This window comes from Balaenoptera ricei, chromosome 15, assembly GCF_028023285.1.
Source record: "Balaenoptera ricei isolate mBalRic1 chromosome 15, mBalRic1.hap2, whole genome shotgun sequence".
Taxonomy (NCBI): domain Eukaryota; kingdom Metazoa; phylum Chordata; class Mammalia; order Artiodactyla; family Balaenopteridae; genus Balaenoptera; species Balaenoptera ricei.
The window spans coordinates 60,612,478-60,636,350 of NC_082653.1; the positions used below are offsets into that span (position 1 = coordinate 60,612,478).

Consider the following 23,873-nt stretch of genomic DNA (forward strand, 5'->3'; position numbering starts at 1 on the left):
TTGCTGTTTTTTTCGTGGGGGAGTTGATCTGGTTCAAGCTAATCTTCCACAGCCGACAGTGGACCCTTGGAGTGATGCTTTCAGCTTGTGCCTTTTCCGGTGGCCAGATGTGCCCCCTCTGTGCGTGACCATCTTCTGTTACTTTTCTACAAATCAGGTACCAGCTTTTCCTCCTGAGAGCAACTGTAGCTTGGGAAAGGGAGTTTGCACGCAGTTTTCCTTCAGTTTTGTGCTGATTTTGATCAGTACCCACATATATCTCCCATTCCCTAGTTTGCTGTCTATTAGGGGGTTTTATTTTGTTTGTTTTTGATTTTAGCTTAGTATTCAGGTTTCTTTTTGTTTTTGACTTGGGAGGCTTTTACCCAAACATCCCTGACCTATGAAATGTTGGTAAGGTAAACATCGTTCTAAGCAGTTATGCTGCCAGCTCAGCAGTTATGCCGTCTTGGCGGGCATGGGAAACAGTGTGCATCCCAAACTGCAGTCCCTTTGAATAGATCGTCCAGTTAGTTGAGTTACGCAGGACCCAGAGAAGTTTAGAATAAGGTCACCTAGTGTGTCTCCTTTAGAATTCAGACCCCAGAAGTGAGAGCCTACTGTGTCCAGTAGAGCCGTTTCCTCTGACTTTTGACAAGTGACTGGATTTATCTGCACAGACAGTTGATTTGCCGGTGGTGAGATGGGAGCCTGCATTTTCCGAGCCTGTCCTGAAGTTTGTTTAACCTTTCCATTCCAGTTATGCGAGGTAGCGTGAATCATTACAGCCGACACTGGTTATTCCCCACCCAGCAGTTCCATCCCTTCTTTCTTGCTAATAGAACTCTGGTTTTGTTCTGATGTTGGGTGGCCACGAGCTTCAGGCCTGAGGCTAGCCACAGGAGGAGTAAATCTGGATCAGATCAGGCCAGCCATAATAATTTCCAGCCTGCCAGTAGTTGGTTTAGGAATAGACATGTGATGCAATTCTGACCAAAAGGAAAGGTCTACTGACGGGCTTCTGAGAAAGCTTCTTGCTGTTTGAACAGAGACACAAGAAAGCTTATTTTATGGCCTTGGGTTGTTTTGTGAGACTGTGATGTTTGGAGCTATGGCAGTGATGTTGTGACCATGAGGAGGGACCAAGTCTGAAGATGAAAGCCAGTACATTCAGGATGGCAGCTCAGAAAGATGGAAAGTACTTGGACCCTGATAATGTCACTGAGCTACTGAATTAACCAACTCTGGAACTGCCCTACCTCTGGACTTAATGTTACGTGAGATAATTAGTTCCCTAATATTTTAAGGCATTTTGAGTTGGATTTCTTTTTACTCGCATCCAAAATCATCCTAACTCAAACAATAGAGAAAAGCAAGACAACTTAAAGAAAAAAAGAGACCTATGCTCCAGAAATGGGAGGAACAATGTGATTAGCACATTCATCTTGGAAATGACACTTGGGTGTTTTCTGCTCTTTTCAGTGAACCACAGGTTTGGCTTTCTTAGTGTTTGCTAATGACTCATATTGAGCAGTTCTTGTGACCCAGGGGATTTGTTAGACCCTTCACGCTCATTGTTCTACTTTACTGCTAAAATGATTATGCATAGTGAATAACGGTGTTCCCATTTTACAGGTGAAGAAAATGAGGCTCAAAGAAATGAAATAATTTCCTTAGTGTTCCAGAGCTAAAAAGTGGCAGAGCTGGGATTTCTACTTAGGCAGGCCTACATGATTGTGATTCTGAAGCTCCTACTTTTATTTATAATGGCATATTGTTTCCAGAAAGAGGGCTCTCTGAAAGATCATGACCCCTCCCCCCCAATTTGAACTCCTGAGTAAATTAAGCAGCATTTTATTATTTATTTATTTATTTTGGCTGTGCCGGGTCTTAGTTGCTTCATGTGGACTCTTAGTTGTGGCATGCAGACTTCTTAGTTGTGGCATGTGGGATCTTTAGTTGTGGCATGAAGACTCTTAGTTGCAGCATGCATGCGGGATCTAGTTCCCCAACCAAGGATCAAACCCGGGCCCCCTGCATTGGGAGCACGGAGTTTTACCCACTGGACCACCAGGGAAGTCCAAGCAGCAAGTATTGAGTAAGTTAGGAGCACTCAGAGCAGGGCTCAGCAAACCATGTCCTACCACCTGTTTTGTAAATAAAGTTTTATTGGAACACAGCCACAAACATTCATCTACTTAGTGTCTAGGGCTGCTTTTAGGCCGAGTTGTGACTGAGACTATCTGGCCTCCTGACTTTCTAGCTCCTAGCATAGTGTCTAGAAGTATATGGGTTCTTCAGTAAAAATATGTTCAATAAATACCTTTTGGTTGGAAGGAAGGGCCTCATTCAATGTGCATAGTACTATATTTCATGATTCCCAAGGTACCTTAAACCAGGATCACTCCAGAGTACTTCCTTTTCCTGGTTCATAGCCTGTGCCTTCTTGCTGTGTCTTCACATGGTGGAAGGAACCTCTTTTATCAGGGCACTAATCCCATTCATGAGGGCTCCACCCTCATCACCTAAGGGTCCACCCAAAGGCCCCATCTACTAATACCATCATCTTTGGGGGTTAGAGTTTCAAGAGTTGAATTTTGAGGGGACACATGCCGATTATAGAAGTGGCATTTCAATGGCATAACCTTGGAGTTTGATGTTCTTGTTAATCACTAAAATATCATCATCAGGTTATGTGTCGGCAGTCTGTTACAAGGTGATGGGCATGATTCAGAACATGCCAGAGGCACATTTACTATTGAGGTGCCTGTCTTGTAAAATTTAACTGTAACTTTCCTTATCTGTTCAGCAGCCTTTTGGCACCTCTGACCTTGACACTTTGTCTCCCACTCTCTTCTGTAATGCCACAACCTCTGGGCTTACTTTCTACTTCTTTGCAGATTCTTCCTGGCATATCCCTTCTACACTCTCAAACATTAAATATTATTTATCCTCGGATTCTGTTGTTGACTCTTGTTTCTACACGTACTGTCTGAATTCCTTGGTGAAAATTGCTATCTGTGTGTCGATTACTCTTAGTTATACCTCCTGCAGATCACTCCCGGTCTTCCTCTTGAGTGTCCCTATTTGGATGTACCACGGGCTTGTCAAGGTCTGCACGACTGAATTCTCATCCCTATCCCACCCCCATGTTTGCTCCTGTGTTCCTTGCTTAGTGAATGGCTCTGCCCTTCACCCAGGTCCCCCGACCAGCCTCGGGCTTCCTCCCAGCCTCCTCCTCCTCTTCCTTCCCCCGCAACCGCTCAAACTTCTATTTTTTTTCTCCCTCTCTTTTAGAAATTGTCATAAAGTATACATAACATAAAAATGACCATTTTAACCATTTTTAAGTGTACAGTTCAAAGGCATAAAAGTACATTCACATTGTACAACCATCACACCATCCATCTCCAGAACCTTTTCATCTTCCCAAATAGAAACCCTGCCCCCATTAAATAATAACTCTCCATTTTCTCCTCCCACTAGCCCCTGGCAACCACCACTCTGCTTTATGTCTCTATGAATTTGATTATTTTAGGTACTTCATGTAAGTAGAATAGGACAATAGTAGACAATATTTGTCCTTTTGTATTTGGCTTATTTCATTTAGCATAATGTCTTCAAGCTTCATGCATCCTTTTTAAGGTTGGATAATATTCCATTGTATGGATAGACCACCTTTGTTTATCCACTCATCTGTCGATGCACACCTGGGTTGCTTCCACTTATTGGCTATTGTGAAAAGTGCGGCTACGAACATGGGTGTACAAATAACTGTTTGAGTCCCTGCTTTCAATTCTTTTGGTTACATACTCAGAAGTGGAATTGCTCGATCATACAGTAATTCTATGTTTAATTTTTTGAAGAGCCACCATACTGTTTTCTGTACTGGGTCCTCCATTTTATTTTATTTTTTATTTTTTTAAAGTTTATTTATTTTATTTATTTATTTTTGGCTGTGTTGGGTCTTTGTTGCTGCTCATGGGCTTTCTCTAGTTCCGGTGAGTGGGGGCTACTCTTCGTTGTGGTGCTCAGGCTTCTCATTGCGGTGGCTTCTCTTGTTGCCGAGCACGGGCTCTAGGCACACGGGCTCAGTAGTTGTGGCTCGCAGGCTCTAGAGCGCAGGCTCGGTAGTTGTGGCTGCACGGGCTTAGTCGCTCCGCGGCATGTGGGATCTTCCCGGACCAGGGCTCGAACCCGTGTTCCCTGCATTGGCAGGCGGATTCTTAACCACTGCGCCACCAGGGAAGCCCGGGGTGCTCCATTTTAAATTACCACCAGCAATGCACAAGGGTTCCCAGTTTCTCCACATCCTCACCAACACTTGTTATTTTTTGTGTTTTTGATAATAGCCACTCAAATGGGTGTGAAGTGGTATCTCATCCTGGTTTTGATCTACTGTCTCTTGAAGTTTCAGATTTCTCTCTAAAAGTCATTTTTGAGCTCCCCACCAGTTCAGCTGGATGGTGCCCCTCCAATCGGTGACGACCCCCCACCCCCACCCTGCAACGGTCCTGAGTCCTCTTCTCACCAGACCCCTGTGTGGCACCACCATTTTCTTGTCTCCCTCTCTCGGTGGTCAGGGACTGGCTCCGTCCTTGCTCACATTTGTAGCTCCAGTGTATTGCGAGGAGCCTGCAACTACATTCAGAACAGTGACTCGAGGACCCAGATGTCAGGTCATGCTGCTCATTCTCCTGGGATGCCAAACCCCGCCCCCTTCCATCTGTACATCCTCACAGTTGAAAGCAGGTGGTATTAATATACCCCCAACTGTAATATTAGAGAAACCTACTTCCTTGATCCTCAGGGGGGATTTTTGAAAGTGGTTGATTGCGTTTAACTCAAATTGGAAGTTATATTTTGCTTCACCGGGGCACCTTGGGTAACAATTTCATTTCTGTAGAGAACTGTTTGCAGAGGAAGCTGCATGTGCCGGGAGAACCCCAGGCCCATCCTTTTGATCGTGAGGGGAAGTCCACTCCCTCACCCTCCCATCCCTATCATGTTTTCAGTTCCCTCTTTGTGTTTCTCTGTTGAATTCGCGAACTTGCAAATCAGCTAGTTCTGGTGAAAGAGAGTTGGGAGGATGTCTGCCAAAAGGGCAGAGAAGACGTCCAGGGTGGCGATAAAAATGGTCAGCAGCTGGTGGGGAAGTGCTGGTCTTAGGGAGGGAGCCAAGGCCAGAGCGCTGTCCCCCACGGGCGAGGTGTTAACCCGTGAGTCACTGGATTTGGGCAATGTCCATAGGGTCCTGGGAGGGTTCTTGACTGCTGGAGTGGCTGAGGGCTTGGGCCAGTGGCCATTTATTAAGGGGCATGAAACTGTCCCAGCATATTAGGATTTGTTGTAGCCAGACTGATGCCTCTTGGCCAAAGGGGACCTCTGGCGGTTTCAGAGGTATTTAATCTTTTTTTTTTTTTAAATGAATGAATTAATTTATTTTTGGCTGCGTTGGTTTTTTTTGTTGTTGTTGTTGCTGTGTGTGGGCTTTCTCTAGCTGTGGCAAGCGGGAGCTACTCTTTGTTCGGTGCAAGCGTTTCTCATTGCGGTGGCTTGTCTTTGTTGCAGAGCACAGGCTCTAGGTGCGCGGGCTTCAGTAGTAGTTGTGGCTTGCAGGCTCAGTAGTTGTGGCACACGGGCTTAGTTGCTCCGCGGCATGTGGGATCTTCCCGGACCAGGGCTTGAACCCACATGCCCTGCATTGGCAGGCGGATTCTTAACCACTGCGCCACCAGGAAAGTCCCGGGTATTTAATCTTGATGTCCTGTAAATTAAGACTCAGACCTGGCCTCGGAGTTGTCAGTTTTGAGTTATTATCCAGCCTGTTGGTTCCATGGGTACTTTGCTTCGCTTCTGTCAGCATGAAAATGGCTCTTGCGCAGAGGATGGAGTACACCCCCAAAAGGAAACAGGGCACAGGTTTTAGCAGTGGTGGAGAAAGTTCCCACTTGTTCATAAGGGAGGTACCATAGCCCCTTGTGTCACGTGGGTGAAGGCCAGGTGTGCTCTGTTGAGGTGTTAGAGCTGGGAACTCAGCCTTCAGATGATCACAGGGGCCGGACAGCTGACAGAGATGAGTGAACCGGGCTGGTGAAGGGTGCCAGGGAGCAGTGGCACCTGAGAGTCACCTGGCCCCTGCAGAGCAGGCTGGGATGTGTAGTCAGTCTGCGGATTCAGGTGGAAGAGAGGATAGATTTGGATGAGCAGCTAGCAGTCTGCCACGGTGGAGCTTTTCCTCTGCTCTGTAGAGTGGTCAGAGACACCTCTTCATGGGGACATTTGAATAGAGACCTAAGGAAGCGAAGGGATTAGCCATCCTGTTATTGGGGGAAGGAATCCCAGGCGGTTCAACAGGTTCAGAAGCACGTAGCGGTCAGTCTCTCATTTGCTCGCAAGTTGACTCCTTGCCCTTGCCCTGCAAACTCTATTTCCTGGGTCCCCTTGCCCATCATTTCAGTGGGAGGTGGTGATACGGTCAGCAGGTGAGAGGAAGAAGGGAGCTGGAATATTTCTTCCTCCCAGCCCTGCTTCAGGGGGCATGTCTAGCCATGGCTGTGCTTCCTTCATGGTCCTTGGAGGTCCCCCGTGGCTGCCGGTCAGGCCTTCCTCTTGTCCCCCCACTTTCCTCCTAGGTGCCTCTGCCACAGTCCAGCTGTTGCCTGCAACCCTGGTTACACCGCCTGGGAACACCTTTTGTTCCTCTGGCTTTAGGGATGGATTAGCTTTCTGACGTCAGTTATCTCCGGGTGCCCTCGTTATCTCCTGTTTGGCTTTCTGGCTCTTCCAAAAGCTCTGTAACAGATGTCCTGTTTGAAATTCCTTCAGTGGCCTAGCTGGTGTGGTTTCTGTTCTCAGGGCTGGGTGGGCCCTGAGGTGGAGCAGGCTTGGCTGGTTGGAGGGGCGGCCAGGAGACCAGTGAGGCTGTTGCAGGGTGAGTGACAGGGAGAGTGGGACGAGGTGAAGTGGAGAGGTAGTGGGGAACCCTGTCACGTCCGGGCAGTAAGTGGTAATGTATCCTTCTTTTCTTGCTTTATTTTTGTGATCTCCTTTCACCTCTACCGAGATAATTGGCACTTGTTCTGTAGAGTCAGTAGGGATGTTTAAGTTTAAATCTACTGAAGTCTTCCAAAGCAATCCAGCATCTCAGATCATTGTGCATTTATTCATTCTTTTTAAAAAATTTTTTATTGGGGTATAGTTGATTTACAATGTTGCTTTAGTTTCAGGTGTACAGCAAAATGAATCTATATTCATTCTTTAAAAATGTATCACGTTCTGGGACTTCCCTGGTGGTCCAGTGGCTAAGACTCCGTGCTCCCAATGCAGGGGACACAGGTTCGATCCCTAGTTGGGGAACTACATCCCACATGCCACAACTAAAAGATCCTGCATGCTGCAACTAAACATCCTGCAAGCGGCAACGAAGATCCTGTGTGCCACAACTAAGACCCGATGCAGCTAAATAAATAAATATTTTAAAAAATGTATCAAGTTCTGAATTGTACACTTTAAAATGGTGAATTTTATAAGTGAATTTTACTACAGTAAAAAAAGACCTGGAAATGGCTAAGTTACCTTAAACTGGCAAGTTTTAGTTTTTTTCTGAGTGAAGGGAGTTTAAAAACTAACTGAAAGGAAATTTAATAGAGTTAATTTCAGTTGCAGAGAAATAAAGACAATTCCATCTTTACTAAAAAAAAAAAGTATCAATGTAAAATGATGCAGCTACTGTGGAAAATAATTTGATGGTTTTTCAAAAAGTTAGACATAGAATTACCAGACGATCCAGCAATTCCACTCCTAGATGCATACCTAAAAAAATTGAAAGCAGGGACTCAGATACTTGCACACAAATATTCATAGCAGCATTATTCACAAGAGTCAGAAGGTAGAAACAACTCAAATGTCTATCAGCAGATGAATGGATAACAAAGTGCGGTATATACTATATATAATGGAATATTATTCAGCCATAAAGAGAAATGAAGTACTGCTACCTACTATAACATGGATGAACCTTAAAAACATGCCAAGTGAAATTAGCCAGTCACAAAAGGTCACGTGTTGTGTGATTCCACTTATATGTAGAATCTAGAATAGTCAAATTTGTAGAGACAGAAAGTATGTGGGATAGAGGTTACCAGGGGGTGCGGGAGGGGAGAATGGGGGGGATTAGTGTTTAATGGCTATGAAGTTTCTGTTTGGGATGATGAAAAATTTCTGGAAATGGATAATGATGATAGTTGCATGACCTTGTGAATGTACTTCATGTCACTGAATTATACACTGAAAAATGGTTAAAGTGGTAAATTTTATTATGTATGTTTTACCGCAATTGAAGAAAGCAAAAAAAAAAAAAAAAAGCCCCAAGTTTACATACTTCATACAAGTCTTAATTATGTGTTCTTCATGGTTAAAGCACAGCCCCTGTGTTCTAGTTCCAGGGGGTGTCTTGTGGCTGGTTGGGCGATGGCCACATGACAGAGCCACAGCCCCTCTGCTTTGCCCCTGCATTTGTGTCTTGTAGTCGGGCTCATGCAGATTGGGGTGTGACTGGGATTTGGGGGCACCTGCGCTCACCCAGGTCTCAGGCTGGAATATGGAAGCACTTGGTTTTGCCTTTTGTTCCTGGAATGGTTGATACGATGTATGGCTGATTCTGTTAGCTTCCTGCCTAGAATCCTTTCCCCTTTTCTTCTTTGGCTTAACAGAACCCTGATTTTGCTTGGGGCTGTGGGATGTCCTTCTCTAGGTCATGGCTCATGCGTGATTTAGCCAGTCTTGACATGTTCTCCACTCCCTTGTGCTTTTCTGGGGTAACTCATCCTTGCCTGAAAAAAGGGAGTGATAGAGCTGGCTTTATCTTTTTTTTTTTTAATTAATTAATTTATTTTTGGCTGCACTGCAGCATGTGGGATCTTAGTTCCCCGACCAGGGATCGAACCCGCGCCCCCTGCAGTGGAAGTGCAGTGTCCTAAGCGCTGGACAACCATGGAATTCCCAAGAACTGACTTGTATCTTAACCTCTTTCTTCTGCTCCAATTGTGAATGTGAGGCCCAGAGTGTTGACAGTCCTCTGAGACAGCAAGGGTAGAGGGTAGAGATTCTGCCCATGACACAGCCTTTGAACCAGCTGTCTACCTCCAGACTAAGTATTTAAGAAAAATAAGCCTTTCTTTGTTTACAAGGAGCCTAGCTCCTTGTAGTTGGGTTTTCTGTTTATTGTTGAGCAGTGCTTTTGTATGTGTGTTTATTTTTGAGGGATGCCATCGCCCCTTCAATGTGTGCAGGCATTGCTCAGGGCCTGCCATGTTCTCGGCCCCCAAAATGATTGTCAGATGGTTGAAGAACCTGCCCTAGCTCCCTGCATTAGGCTTCTTCTGGTTGCAAGTGACAGCCAAAGGGCACTTACTGACTGACGTAACCAAGGAAACTAGGGGTTGAGCTGGATCCAGTGGAGTAGCATCCCCTACGTCTGTCCCTTGGTCTCTCCCAGTTCCGCTTCTCTCTGGGTTGGCATCTTTCCCAGGTGGGCCACTCTACCTGATAGGGGAAATGGACCCAGGAAGCGCCAGATTTACACGACAGTTATAGCTCCTACTTCTAGAACGGCGGTTGGCAAACTTCCTTAAGGGATCAGATAGTAAGTATTTTAGGCTTTGTGGGCCATAAGTTTCTGTAGCAACGTCCCAGCTCTGCCTTTGTAGCAGGAAAGCAGCCACAGATGACTTGTAAACAAACGGACGTGACTGTGTTCCAGTAAGACTTTATTTACAGGGCTTCCCTGGTGGCGCAGTGGTTAAGAATCTGCCTGGCAATGCAGGGGACACGGGTTCTAGCCCTGGTCTGGGAAGATCCCACGTGCCGCGGAGCAACTAAGCCCGTGCGCCATAACGACTGAGCCTGCGCTCTAGAGCCCGCGAGCCGCAAGTACTGAGCCTGCGTACCACCACAGCTGAAGCCTGTGTGCCTAGAGCCCATGCTCCACAACAAGAGAAGCCACCGCCATGAGAAGCCCATGCACCGCAACGAAGAGCAGCCCCCGCTCGCCGCACCTAGAGAAAACCCGCACAGCAACGAAGACCCAACACAGCCAAAAATAAATTAAAAAAAACACAAAAAGTTTATTTACAAAAAGAGGGGTGGGGATGCTGAATTTGGCCCTCGGGCCTTTGTTTGCTGACTTCAGTTCTGGAGGGAGACAAGGCTTCTCTTCTAGCAGTTCAGGCAGAAGTTGTGGGGAGGGCCCCGTGGTCCAGGGTGAGGCAGTGAAGCACTCACTTCAGCCACAGAATTTAAGGGAACACCAAAAACTCAGCGATCAAGATAAATAATATTTTCATGCAATATTTTAAAAAAATCAAAATTAATACAGAAAAAAAATCCATCATGCAAAGGTCATGCAAAAGTCACACAAAATATCAAACAGGGCCAGGGTGAGGGGGTGCTGAGTGAGGCAAGTTGAGGCGCCCGCCCTGCTGTGGCCAGGTGGTTGACCAGCTTGGGATACCTGCCCACCCCTGTGGGAGGGAGAGTTTGGTAGTGCTAAAAGCAACTTCACAGGGAACCAAATGGAACACGGTTCCCCTAGGAAAGAGGGGTGCAGCTGCCAGAAGAAAGGGAAAGGGATGCCGTTTTCCTGCCTTGGTACTAAGCACTTCATATGCATGCTTTATTGTCTCATGTTTTTTCCCTCTTAGCAAACCTCAAAGGCAGGTAGTTCTCCCCATTTTACAGATGAGGAAAATGAAGGACAAACTATGTTGCCGAAGGTCACGCAATGCCTGAACTAGAATTCGCGCCAGGGATTTTGCCCTCCAAAGTATGCATTCTTGAATTCTTGGCATCGATTAAAGTTGAGGCCTGTTAGAAGCTTTGCCAAAGGCCCCGTGCTTTCATCATCCTCTGTCAGCAGGTACCCCTAGGTAGCTCACCTCAGTGCCCCCTTCTTGGCTCTTGTTCTTGTCGGCAGATGGCTTTCAGGAGTTGGGGGAACCAGAAGCCCTCACCCACTTTTGGAATCAGCCTCTGGTTTAAAGCAACAAGAGATCAGTGTATATTCCCCAATTAAATTATGGAGACTGCAAGTGTTAAGTGGCAGGTGAGCTGCGCTTTAAATAGACCACGTTAATTCTGGCGGTGGAAGCGGAGCCCCGCTGGGATAATCATGATCAGCAGCAGCATCACTCAGGCAAGCTTTAGAAGGATTCTGTATCGGTAAGCAATTTGCGAAATTGAAAGGTGAAAGCACACGTTGAGGTGTTTCATGTGTACTCAGGGTCAGAGGGAGGTGACTGCAGTTTTCAGGAAAGACAATGCAAGTGAGAGTCACTTGATTGGAATCGTGATGGATGTACTGATGGTTGTCTGGTGGGTTACAGAACAAGGTTTTGGCTAGTCAGCCGGCCGGCCCAGAGTGGTACTCTCACCAAATTCTGAGAGAGGCTTCCAGTAGAAAGAAGGCTGTTTGCACTTGTGCGGTTTGGGCTGATCTAATGGGTTTCGGAAGGGGATTAGTTTGGCTTTTAGGGATTGAGACAGAAGGTATTGAGTAAACTGCCCTGCTGGTGGTTTTACCAGTCGTTCCTGAGATGTTTATTCTAAATGATCTCAGAGGTTGACTTGATACACAGATGCATACACACACTGATGAGTACATACACATTTAGATGCTGTTAACAGAAAAAGGAAAAGAGGAAACAATATGAATGCTCTTGGATAAGAAGATAATTATTTAGCAAACAGTGGTTGGTCATCATGGGCTGGACGTCATGCTCAGTGTTCTACCCCCCTTCTCTCCAGTTACCCCAGTAACCCTAGGTGATTCTGCACTTTGGGGCTTACTTTAAGGGAGAGGAGTCTGAAGCTTAGCATGGTTGAGGGACCTGCCCAGGGTCCTTCCGCTGAAGACCTCCTCACCTGTTGTCCTGCCTGCTAGACTGGAAGCTTGTTAGGAAAGAGTCCTTCTTTTCTACCTGGTGGCCCATAGCCTCGCCCAGCTTGTGGCTACTGGGAAGAATACAGTCTGTGCTACTTGAGCTGAACTGCAATCTTAGAGTGAGCTTATTAACTTGCTGTCCAGTTTATGGAGATGTGTGTATTCACATCCTTCTGGAAGGAAGGTTCAAAGCTCTTGTCACCTTCTCAGAGGGGTCTGAGCCTGTTTAGCTCCTGGATTAGAATCCCCGTCTGGCAGCAGAGACTCAGCAGTTTCCCCCTCGGGATATCGAGCAGTTGTGAACATGATCCTTTTCAAGGAGGCAGAGCGCCCCTCACTTTGCAAGGCAGTGTGATGAAGTGATTTGCAGGGAGACAGCTCTGAGGTCCCTTTCTGCTGGACCACTTATAACCGTGTGTCACTGGGCCAGTTACTTCACTTGCCTGGGCCTCAGCCTTGTCTTTGACATGGAGATGGCCTTGGTGGTTGTGAGGACTGAGGTCGGATGGAAGGTGTTGGGTGCAATGGTTGGCACGCAGTTAACGCTCAATAAGTAGTAGCGGCTATCGCTGTTGTTGCTGTTACTATTGGCAGCATTGAAAAGTGTTGATGAACTGTCCTTAAGTAAAGAAGGTTGGTTACAAAATTAGGTATACACTGGAATTACACCTATGAAAAACATCTGTGTGCATGTGGACAAAAAAAGCAGGATGTGAGGCGACACGATGACTATTTTATGGATAAAAACAAACTTCTTAGCTTTCCTTAAAGCCTTAAATCTGCTCAGACCTGTGGAAATCTCCCCTAAGGAACCAGAAACAAGGACAGTGAGTTATGTACAGGGAAGTTCAAAGCATTATACAGGGAAAATTGGCATTATATTATGTTCCCAGGAGTCCTGAAATAAATTGTGTTTAACTGGGGAGCCATCAAAAATCTTGTTCTCAGAGATCTTTACATGTTACAGGAAAATGTTCATGATCTAGACAAGAAAAGAAACAAGTCAGGATACAAAGCTACGTGTGTGTGTATTTATATATACACACATACATACATATACATATACATATACAACACACAATGTGATGGTGTATTAATTTCTTATGGCTGCTCTAACAAATTACCACAAAGTTTGTGGCTTAAAACAACACAAACTAATTTTCTTATAGTTATGGAGGGCAGAAGTCCAAAGTCAGTTTCACTGGGCTAAAGTCAAGGTGATGGCAGGGCTGGTTCCTTCTGGAGGCTCCAGGGCAGGATCCGTTCCTTGCCTCTTCCGGCTTCTGGTGGCTTCTGGCATTCCTTGGCTGTGGCCGCATCACTCCAGGCTATGCTTCCCTGGTCATGGCACTACCTTCTCTTCTGCATCAGCTCTCCTTCCCCCTCCCTCTTTTAAAGACACTTGTGATTATGTCAGGACCCCAGAGACTACCCAGGATAATCTCCCCATTTCCAGATCCTTACAGGGGTCATTCCGCTGTAAGGACACACCTGCACACCTGTAATGACATGACCTGTCACACCTGCAAAGTCTCTTTTGCTGTAAAAGGTAACGTGCACAGGTTCCAGGGAGTAGGATATGGTTATCTTTGGGGGTCATAATTCAGCTATCACAGATGTCAATTTTGTATAAAAAAGCAAAGTGCAGGCAAAAAGACTAACTTGAAAATGTTAATGTTGGTCACCTCTGGATGGTGGATGGGGGGTTCATTTTTATTTTCAATATACTCTCGGGTATCTTCCTTTTTGGTGCTAAGAAGTAACTGTTTTACAACCCTCAAAACTGCCCATGGACATATATACAATTCTTTTTTTTTTTTTTTCTTAATATTCTTCTCCATTATGGTAAATCAACTATACTTCAATACAAAAAACAAAACCAAAAACTGCCCAAGGGTGTTCCTCTTCAGACGATGCACGCCCCACAGCGCGGTCCCACTGTCTCCGCAGAGCCCGTGTTCTGGTTCTATGTGAAGGAGGTCCTCAGCAAGCATGAGCTGCAGCGCTTCTACGCCTTGCACCACATCGCCTCGGACGTGGGCCGCGGCCGCGCCTGGCTGCGCTGCGCCCTCAACGAACACTCCCTGGAGCGCTACCTGCACATGCTCCTGGCCGACCACAGCAGGCTCAGGTACCCCAGAGGGGCTCGGGGAGGGGGTGCGCCGAGGGGTGACCGTCGTAGTACCTGCCCGCCTGCATCTGGGGTGGCTGGGTTCCCCTCTTCCGGCCCCAGCTTGTCCTGCTGTGCTGTGGGGACAGTCGACCAGAGACTAAATGAGGATGCCTGTAAAGGGCTCCCTCCGCATGACAGCTGCATGCAGCAAGCATTCAATAGATGCTTGTTATTATTAAGGCCTGGGGTGTGGAGAGAGCTGTTGTCTTAGGACACAGCCTGCGCCCCACTTGCTGGAATTTTAATCTGGGTTTCTTTCGGATTCAGAATTTCTTTCTCTTTAGATGTTGGGTGTTCAGTGCCCAGTTTCATGTTGTGTCTCACCTTGCGTGCTGCGTACTGTACAGCTCCTCCTGGTTTTTTTGAGGTTAATCAACCCCAAACTGATGGAAAGAAATAGGGTTTTAAGTTGGCGAGATAAGTCATTTGTTATTATAAAACAACATCTCGTTTTATTTTGTTTTCTTTTTTTCTTGATCATAAAGTTCACTCTGTCAGTTAGTATAGGCCAGGTTATGCTGCCATAACAAGCATCGTATAAACCTCATTGGCTTGAGACAGCCGCGTTCATTTCTTCCCCCTGCTGCATGTCTGTCATGGGTGGGAGGTCTTATCTCAGGGATCCAGGCTGACAGAGGCTCCATCTCTACATATGCTTTCCTGATTGCCAAGGCAGGACAAGGGACTGTGGCTGAGCGAAGCTCTGGCTCTTAAAGCCTCTGCCCGCCGTGATGCTCACTCCCACTCATATTTCGTTGGCCAGCAAGTTACACGGCCACAGGCAAGCTCAGCAGGGTGGGTGAGGTATGCTTATCCCACAGCCGTGGGGAGACGGCACTGAATATGCATCAGCGATAGTACAGTCAGCCATCTGCCCTTCAGAAACATTTGACGATGCTGTAGAACCCTCTGGGACAAAACTTAAGTCACTCATAAATTACAGACATAACTCTGCTAACATGTTGCTATTTTTTCTGTCATTTTGCTTGTATGCTGGTGTTTGTGACCTCTTTCTCCTCTCCCTGTCTTCCTCTCTCTGTCCCTTTCTCTCTCTCTCTCTCTCTTTCTCTCTCGCTGTTATTTTCCCTCTGAGAAGGGTGGACTAGACATGTTGTTTTGTGTCACCTGATGATGCAAAGGGACAGTGGTCCATTCTGCCCTGGTCCCTTGAATAACTTCCACATCAGCCCAGATCCTCAACACTGAAATGTCAGTTAATTCATTAAGCTGGCGTTTCCTTAGTGCCGTGATGCATTCCCGTGATTTCACATCTTGCTGTGCATTCCCCGGCTCAGGTATCCTCTTCTGTTGCTTCTGTTGCTTGTGGTCACCTCTCTACCAGTAGTTTGCTAGGTGTTCTGGGATTGTGCACTAAGGCTGTTAAAGATGCCCTTGAAGTTCTCCTATTGATGTTGCTTGTGGTACCTTGTCCAGTTGTGTGTTCAGACCCTGTGGATATGAAATGGTAGGGATGGGGCCCAGAACAACTGGCATCAGCTGTACTTGTGTGCTGCTTAGGGTCTGAGTTGGGAGGCTGTGAATGTCTGTGTGTATATCTGAGCATTAACCAGCTTTCATTAAGGAGAACATACGCATGTTTCTTATAATAGTTTTTTTTTGTGTGTGTGTGAAGCTCTTTCCAGCAGATCATTTACAAGTGCAGTCTGCCCTCTCTATCCCCAGGTTCTGCATCTGTGGTCTCAGCCAACTGTGGATTGAGTACTGTGTTTAAGATCTGTGGTTGGTGGAATCCATGGATGCAGAACCTGCAGATTTGGAGAGCCAATTGTACTACACTATTTTATATAAGCATCTGCAAATTTTGGTATCCGAAGTGGGTCCTAGAACCAATCCCCCATGGATACCAAGGGACAGCTGTAGTTCAGAGTTGTGTTCTCATTATCAAGGTTGAATGTAACAGTGAGCAGTTGAAATGAATCAGCTGTTAAGAATCAAAGTTGAACTTACCTGAATCACTAGCCACTCTAACTTGATGTGGGAAAACCAAATTCATTCACATGCATGAAAACTGGCTCTAATTTGTAAAGAATCATAAATTTGGGAATCAGAGGTCTAGTTGCAGTGCCAGCTTGAACATGTAGTCTGTGCTTCCACTGACATTTTTGCCAGGTTGAGTATGTTGAAAATGATGTGTTTCTTTTCTCTTTCTGTTAGTTGTATTCAGTCGCTTCAGCAATTATGCATCCGGTCTCTTGCGGAACTCCAGGTCACCCATCACTGACTGTGCTTCAGTGAAATTGGGTTTTGACTCCGTTAGTTTAGAGTTCTCTGACCTGGCTGGGAAGTCTGGGGGGTGAGGATATTTGCTTGTTGTTGCTTAACGGGGGGGTCGGATAAAGAGCTGGGGAATGAGGCTGGGAGACCTGCTTTGGAGCCCTGGCTGTACCATTTATTGCTGAATGACCTTGAACAATGGAATGACCTGTAGGCCTTTCTGTCCCCCTCCTCCCCCACTGCTCTTTAGATTTGTGGGCCTTTTTAACTTCCCAGCCCTTTCCAGGGGTAACTTGGCTTTTGGGCTGCAGCCCAAGCTGGTGTTATATACAAATGCTCTGGTTGATGGAGCCATGGAACTATAATTTCTTACTGAAATTGTCTCTTCTTGTATTAACCCAATCAGAGGGGCCCTGTGGGCTGGCTTGGATTTCCTGTCTGTCTCTTAGAGACATAGCTTGAGTGGAAGTCACCCCTCTGTTTGTCCCCTTCTCCTTTTCTGCTTCAGAAATACCACGTGTACATCTCATGCCTATCTCAGTACTTTCAAGCTCAGGGGACTCTAAAGATCTCAGGGGACCAATGAGGAAGTTGTAGGACATATGCGCGCAATCCTTTGTTTATAACCAGAAGCCTCAGCCCAGCAGAGACCTCGTGTATCCACTCTGGGATAACCAGGCATGGATTGTCCAGGGAGCCATATGTGGGAATTGTTTGGCTGACAGATGCCGAGAACCACTGTTCAGAGTTTTTCCCCTCTCTTTTCCAATTTGCAGCACTTTTTATGAAGACTGGGCTTTTGTGATGGATGAAGAAAGGTCTAGCATGCTTCCTACCATGGCAGCGGGTAAGCCTGGCCAGGGCCAAGGGCGGGGGCTCCTGTGAAGCTTGGTGAGCAGAGGAGGCTGCTTGGGAGTGAATTTATAACTCCAAGGGATGCTCTGCTTTTCCCTGTCCTCACCGAATTAATGAGTCACTTGCCACTGTCCTTCCTTCAGTGGTGATGAGCAATTGAGTCCATTTATCTAGAATTTGATACCCTGGCTGGGAAAGCATGGGGTTGAGGGGTTTTGGCCGTGGCTTTGCAAGTGTAATATAAAGATCCAGGGAACTGGGGGAGGAGACCTGCCTTTGAAGCCTGGCTCTGCCCCTGTCTGGCAGGTGGCCTGGGGCAGATCCTGTGAGCTTTTTTTACCTTTACTTTTCTCTTTTGTGACGTGGGAATCCTGATAGCATGGCAGTCACCTGTATAGGGCTGTGAGAGAATGAGATGTGAGAAAGAGTCAAGTACATGATCTGTTACCATGAAAGCCCTGCACTGATGCTAGTTGATGAATTGTTAAATTGTTTAACATTTGACTGTCACTCAAAGGGTAAACCCTACAGAAGTGGGTAACTTGCTTCTTTCTTCCACATCCTTTGTTGCCTCCTTTTTCTCTCTTCCCTCAAAGTTTACACTGAGTCCCACCTACTGAGAGTTATGTTAGGCTTGTCCATCGGTGAGGAAAAGTCAGGTGACCATGATGTCCTGTGTGGGCCATAGGAGACCAGGGCAAGTTTTTGCCTAAAGTGATAATGGTAATGATATTGGTACACATATTTTGATTGCTTACTGAGCTGTTTTCGATGGGTGATGGTCTTTAATACTCTGGAAGGGATTCTGCTGTCCCCCTGTTATAGATAAGGAAACTGAAGCTCAGAGGTCGTGAATGGCTTGACCAAGGTCTCAGAGCATGTAAGTGGCAGTGCTGGGATTCAACCCAGGCAGTCCGACCCCAGAACTTACTCCTTAACCTCCCCACGGTTGACTTCTTATTTGTCTTTTGTCTTCCTGACGGATAGGGAGAGAATTTGGAAAGACTCAACTCCAGTGATAGCGGGTGTCTCCTGACCCCAGTTTTGTGGGTGGTTTTTATCACCATTTGAGACGACTGTGTACCCTCTTGTGTACTCTAACGTCTGCGGCTTGTTTATCGTGTTGGAGTGTGACTGTTGAACAGCAGACACACCAGGCTCTTCCCTTTTTGGGGGCAGGTCTGAACTCCATACTCTTCGCAATTAACATCGACAACAAGGATTTAAACGGACAGAGTAAGTTTGCTCCCACCGTCTCGGACCTCTTGAAGGAATCCACGCAGAATGTGACCTCCTTGCTGAAGGAATCCACGCAAGGAGTGAGCAGCCTTTTCAGGGAGATCACGGCATCCTCGGCCGTCTCCATCCTCATCAGGCCTGAGCAGGAGACCGACCCCCTGCCCGTCGTGTCCAAGCACGTCAGTGCCGGTGAGCGAGAACGGGGGAGGACGGAGGGTTGGGTGAGGATGACAGATTGTGTCATCTGAAAGCGCCAAGGGGAGTGAAATCTGATGCACTCGTATTTTCAGTTCATGTTTGTGTTCATCTTTTTAATTTTTTTTTTTTTTGGCTGCACCGTGTGGCATGCAGGGTCTTAGTTCCCTGACCAGGGATCGAACCTGTGCCCCCTGCAGTGAAAGCATGGAGTCCTAACCACTGGACCGCCAGCGAAGTCCCCATGTGTTTATCTTTCTTACCCTTATTCACTTGGAAAGGGATCTGAGAGCCTTCCTGAGATGTGAAGATGATAGGGTAACCAAGCCAACAGCTCAGTCAGAGCAAACTGAAAGGGAGGGTGTGATTGATGGTCACGTGAAGCCAGAGGAAGTTGATCTTCATTCCTTTATTCCTTCATCCATTCATTTCTTTAATTATCCTTCTGATAAGTGGGGTGAAAGCCCAGCTCAGGGTGCTATAGAGAATGTATACTGTTGGGGGGATGACATTTAAGTGGGGGCCGGGGGAAGGGAGGAGTTGGTCAGCTTTGACTGTAGGCTGTGAGGAGGCAAAAGAAAGTTGATTCAGTTCTGATCAATTTTGTGAGAAGTTTACAATACCCCTTGAACTTTCTGGGACATCCAGAATGTTGCAACAGCAAAACTGGAAATTTTAGGTATAAGGGCTTAATCCTGGTATTCTCAAATCCCTTAAACAAAGCAGTAATCATGGTCATCCCTTTGGAATTATTCATGATGGTGAAGACTCAGAATCCCATGGAGTCTTTGGTGCACACTGGCTTTATCTGTCTTCCCTCTGTTTCTCGAGCAGAGACCCCACGCGAATGACATAGAAACAGGACTGTTGATAACTTTGTGTACCAGAGATGCTGGAATTTGCGTACCCAAAGGAGTATCTTGGGACTTCCCTGGCAGTCCAGTAGTTAAGACTCCGAGCTTCCACTGCAGGGGGTGCGGGTTTGATCCCTGGTGGGGGAACTAGGATCCAGTATGCCATGCAGCATGGACAAAAAAACAAACAAACAACAAAAAACCAAAATAAAAGCTGGCCAAAGGAGTACCTTTTCTATCTGTTTTGGGAACCTGCTTTTGACACTGTCTCAGAGTTTGGACACACTGGTGAAGCATCACCACGTCACACCTTGGTTTAGACGGATTTGACTTTTTGGAATTGGCTCCAAAGTGCCTCACACCCAAGGTTGATGATTAAGATGGGTGAACAAACTGGCTCATCTAAGTGCTGGTCACCAAGGCAGTCTTGACCTTCTGTTTCAGTTAGCCTTTGCTGTGTAACAAACAGCTCCAAAATGTAGTGGCTTAAAACAAACAACCACAATTTATTATTTTTTTTATGATTCTGTGGGTTGGCAGGATGGTTCTTCTGGTGGTTTCACCTGGGCTCCCTCTTGGGGCTTCATTCAGCTGGTGACTGAGCTGGAAGATTCAAGATGGCCCCACTCATGCACCTGGAGTTGGTGCTGACTCTTGGCTGGGGCATCTCAGTTTCCCCCCACACGGTCTCTCATCCTCCAGTAAGCTAGACCAGCTTCTTCTGCGGTCATTTCAGGGCAGCATTCCATGAGGGTAATGCCTAGGCTCTAGAACTCACACACTGTTATTTCTGCCACATTCTGTTCTTAAAAGCAGAGCACTAAGTCAGCCTAGATTCCAGAGGGTGGAGAAATAGATAGCACCCTTGATGGGGAACAGCAAAGCCCCACTGTAAAGGGGCATCGTGCTGGGCTGGGAGGAATTGTGGCTGTTAAACAGTCAACTACAATCCCCAAACTGATTTTCTTGGTCTCATCTCCCAGCCATAAGAGTATCTTCCAAAGTGAAGCAATACAAATGATTTCAATAATGATTCACCTTTTTAATCAAAGTGCTTGGAAGGACTGCTTAGAAGGAATGATTGTAATATGTGCTCTATGGTATATATGTTCACATCAGAAGTAGAGGCTCACATCCATTTTGCTTGGTCTCCCATAGACAAATTTTTTTCCCAAGGGTTAAAAGAAATCTGAGTTTATCTCAGATTTATGTTTTAGTAGAATAGTAGAGATTTTCCATAGTCTAGAGGCAGGATGGCTCCATCATCGCTTTATCTTCCCTGCTTTTTCTTATCTCATATCTTTTGCCAGATGCCAAATGTAAAAGGGAGAGGAAGAAGAAAAAGAAGGTGACTAACATCATCTCGTTTGATGACGAGGAAGACGAGCAGAGCTCCGGGGATGTTTCTAAGAAGATCCCTGGGGCAGGGGAAAGCTCGGAGGAGAACTCCGACCGCTCCTCGGTCAGTATCATGACGGCCTTTGAAAGCCCCTTTGGGCCAAATTCCAACGGAAGTCAGAGCAGCAACTCATGGAAAATCGATTCTCTGTCTTTGAACGGGGAGTTTGGGTACCAGAAGCTCGATGTGAAAAGCATCGATGATGAAGACGTGGATGAGAATGAGGACGACGTGTACGGGAGCACACCTGGGAAGAAGTGCCCGGGCCACTCGGAGTCGCTGGAGAAGTAAGTTCTGCTCAAGCTTCTGAGGAAGGGTGGCTGGCTCTTTCTGTAGTATTGGGTGAAATTAGACTGCAAGTTTTCTGTTTGTTTGGGGCATCACTCATTTTTCAGATCTTGATTTCAGAAGAAGGAGCATTAGCTTGCCCCACTCCTGAGAACAAAGGGGAAGGGAGCATATATGCTATTTGAAGGTACTTACTGCAAAGTTGGCGTCAAGATGTAGGCCTTGAAATTCTTGCTTTATGTCTGTGTCTTTCACTTTTGTTGCTTGGATTTTGCTTGCATCTCTTACTTGCCACTAGCCCAGGAAGCTCAGGAGAGAGGCAGGGTATTCTAGAGAATAGTCTCCGGCTGGTAATTTCTGTGTTTATTTGTAGGGGTGTGAATGGCAGTAACTGGCCTGCACTTGCCACCTTAACACTGGAGCTGCGGTACATTTATACCTGCAGGAGGGGCTTGGTGCAAGTGAAGCCGTAAAACAGAAAAGCATAGTTAGGAGCTTGGATCTTAGAATCAAGACAACCTGGGTTCTCATTTACTAGCTGCGTGGCTTAGGTTAGACTAGGTTGGACGAGTTTCTTCACCTCCCAGAGCTTCAGACCTCACGTGAGACCGAGGAGAAAAACGGCATCTGCTTTGTCGAAAGAGTTGTTGTCCAGTTAATGGGGCCCTGCGTGTTGGGCCTTGGGCACGGGTGCTGGCACGTCAAGAAAGAATGCAGGCAGCTGTGGCTGCTGTTACACTGTAACTCTTGTAATAATTCCTGTGCTTGGTCTTACTCTTAATGCCGAATAAACTAGTGACCTCTTCACCTGAGTTCTGTAGTGTGCAGTGCAACCCTAGTCACGGCTGGCTTCAAAACCAGCCCGTGAAAGTGTAAAATGAAGACCCCGAGACCCCCTGGTGCGGTGGAGGGGCACAGTGTGCCTCTAGCCCGAAGCTTTGCACGTCCATGTGTTGAATTGGAGTTTTTTTTCCTTTCTCATGAGACTTTCCCTGTTTTTGTCTTTGATTTTTACTCTCATCCTCATTCACATGCATGCCCATGTTAGTAGCATTACCTTGTCGATCATCTGGGACAGGACAGATGAGGCAAGCTGCAGATTCACTGTATCCTAATTCTTAGAGCTGCCCTGGGGGGTTTGTGGGTGTCAACCCCACCTGATGGATGAAAGACCAGTTTCTTTAGTTAAGATTTGTCAAACCAATGGGAAGAACTGGAATTAAGGTTAGGTTGTGCTGTGTTCCAAAGCTTATATGTACTGTCAGATATTTTCCATGTTTCTACATAGCCATGAATCTCGATTGGTTGATATTCGGTCAGATCAATGTCATGATTTGCTAACGGTTCCCCTGTTGTTGAGTATTTAGGTTGTTGGCATTGTTTTTGTTTTTTGTTATCAGATATTCTGAAATGAACATTTTCGTGCACAAGGCTTTTTTCTCCTACTAAAGTACGTTAGGGTAGCTTCCCTCCACCATTGTTCTTGCTTACTGGGTATGAATGATTTTGTACCTGCATCCAGTCTTGTGACCCGCTATATTAGGGTTCTCCAGAAAAACAGAACCAATAGTGTGTGTGTGTGTGTGTGTGTGTGTGTTTCTCGTATGTATGTGTATATGTATGTATTTATCTAGAGAGATTTATCTTAAGGAATTGGCTCATGTGATTGTGGAACTTGACAAGTCCAAAATCTGCAAGATAGGCTGGCAGGCTGGAGACCCAGGGAAGAATTGCAATTTGAGTCTGAAGACAGTGTGCTGGCAGAATTTCTTCTTCTTTGGGGGAACCTCAGTCTTTTTCTGTTAAGGCCTTCAACTGATTGGATGAGGCCCACCCAAATTATGGAGGGTGATCTGCTTTATTCGAAGTCTCCTGTCTTAAATTTTAATCTCATCAAGACAAATACCTGTACAGAAACATCAAGAATAATGTTTGATCAAATATCTGGGTACCACGGCCTAGCCAAGCTGACACATAACCATCACACCTGCCTACAGTTCTTCCTCTGGGCCTTTTAGGAAATGCCATTTGCATTCTCTGTCTCTGTAGGTGAGTGCATCTCTGAGTTGATTCACTCCACGAATCAGTTTTTTGGCCTCAAACACAGTCATTTCTCTTCCTACTGGACTGGTGCCATTGAGGGGAGGCTGGAGCTGGGAGGCCAGCTTGCGAGCCAGGATAGCGGCCAGCATTGTGATGTGTGAAACACAAAACAGCGCAGGGTGACCTTTACAGGGCCTGGGCCCTTTGAGGCCGTTGGGCCCCCTGTGGGTTACGGACAGCTACTCCCTGGCGTAAAGAGGGGATCCTGAGTGAGCATTCTGCAGAGCCTCTTGGGGAAAGAGAGAGAAATGATGAGATGGCCTACTGAGTGATACTTTCATTTTGCTTCTAAGCTAATATTCACGTGGAAGGTCTAGGATCCTGGAGGGGCCAGAACTTTAAAAGTTTAATGGCACAGCTAGGTTTGTGGGAGGAAAGGGGCCAGGCTGGGAGAGCACATGGTGGGTTGCAGTGGCCTTTGGCAAAGTCGAATGCTCTGATGGTCTTTTAGATGCTCTGTTGGCCAAAAATTGGGTTTACACCTCTACTTGCTGTCAGTTAAACCACTTCTTTGATGACTGAGGAAAAATGTCCGATGACTGAGGAAAGATCTTGTCCCTCCTAACTCGGTATTTTATATTATTTTATTTTTTTTAACATTGCTTTACAATG

The 23,873-nt window shown here is 46.3% G+C and overlaps 1 protein-coding gene across 6 annotated transcripts in view; it reads left to right on the forward strand.

The window, feature by feature from the left end:
* The window catches only part of SNX29 (sorting nexin 29), a 557,678-nt gene that overhangs the window by 48,389 nt on the left and 485,416 nt on the right, over nt 1-23,873 (forward strand). For all 6 annotated transcript variants that reach the window (XR_009497586.1, XR_009497587.1, XM_059896907.1 and 3 more), the window contains 4 exons: nt 13,871-14,051; nt 17,105-17,175; nt 18,363-18,611; nt 20,782-21,157. Coding sequence is in view for 4 of the 6 variants with exons in the window: in XM_059896907.1 (XP_059752890.1) it covers nt 13,871-14,051; nt 17,105-17,175; nt 18,363-18,611; nt 20,782-21,157 (877 nt within the window). In the remaining 2 variants the exon portion in view is untranslated. The remainder of the gene's footprint in view (nt 1-13,870; nt 14,052-17,104; nt 17,176-18,362; nt 18,612-20,781; nt 21,158-23,873) is intronic.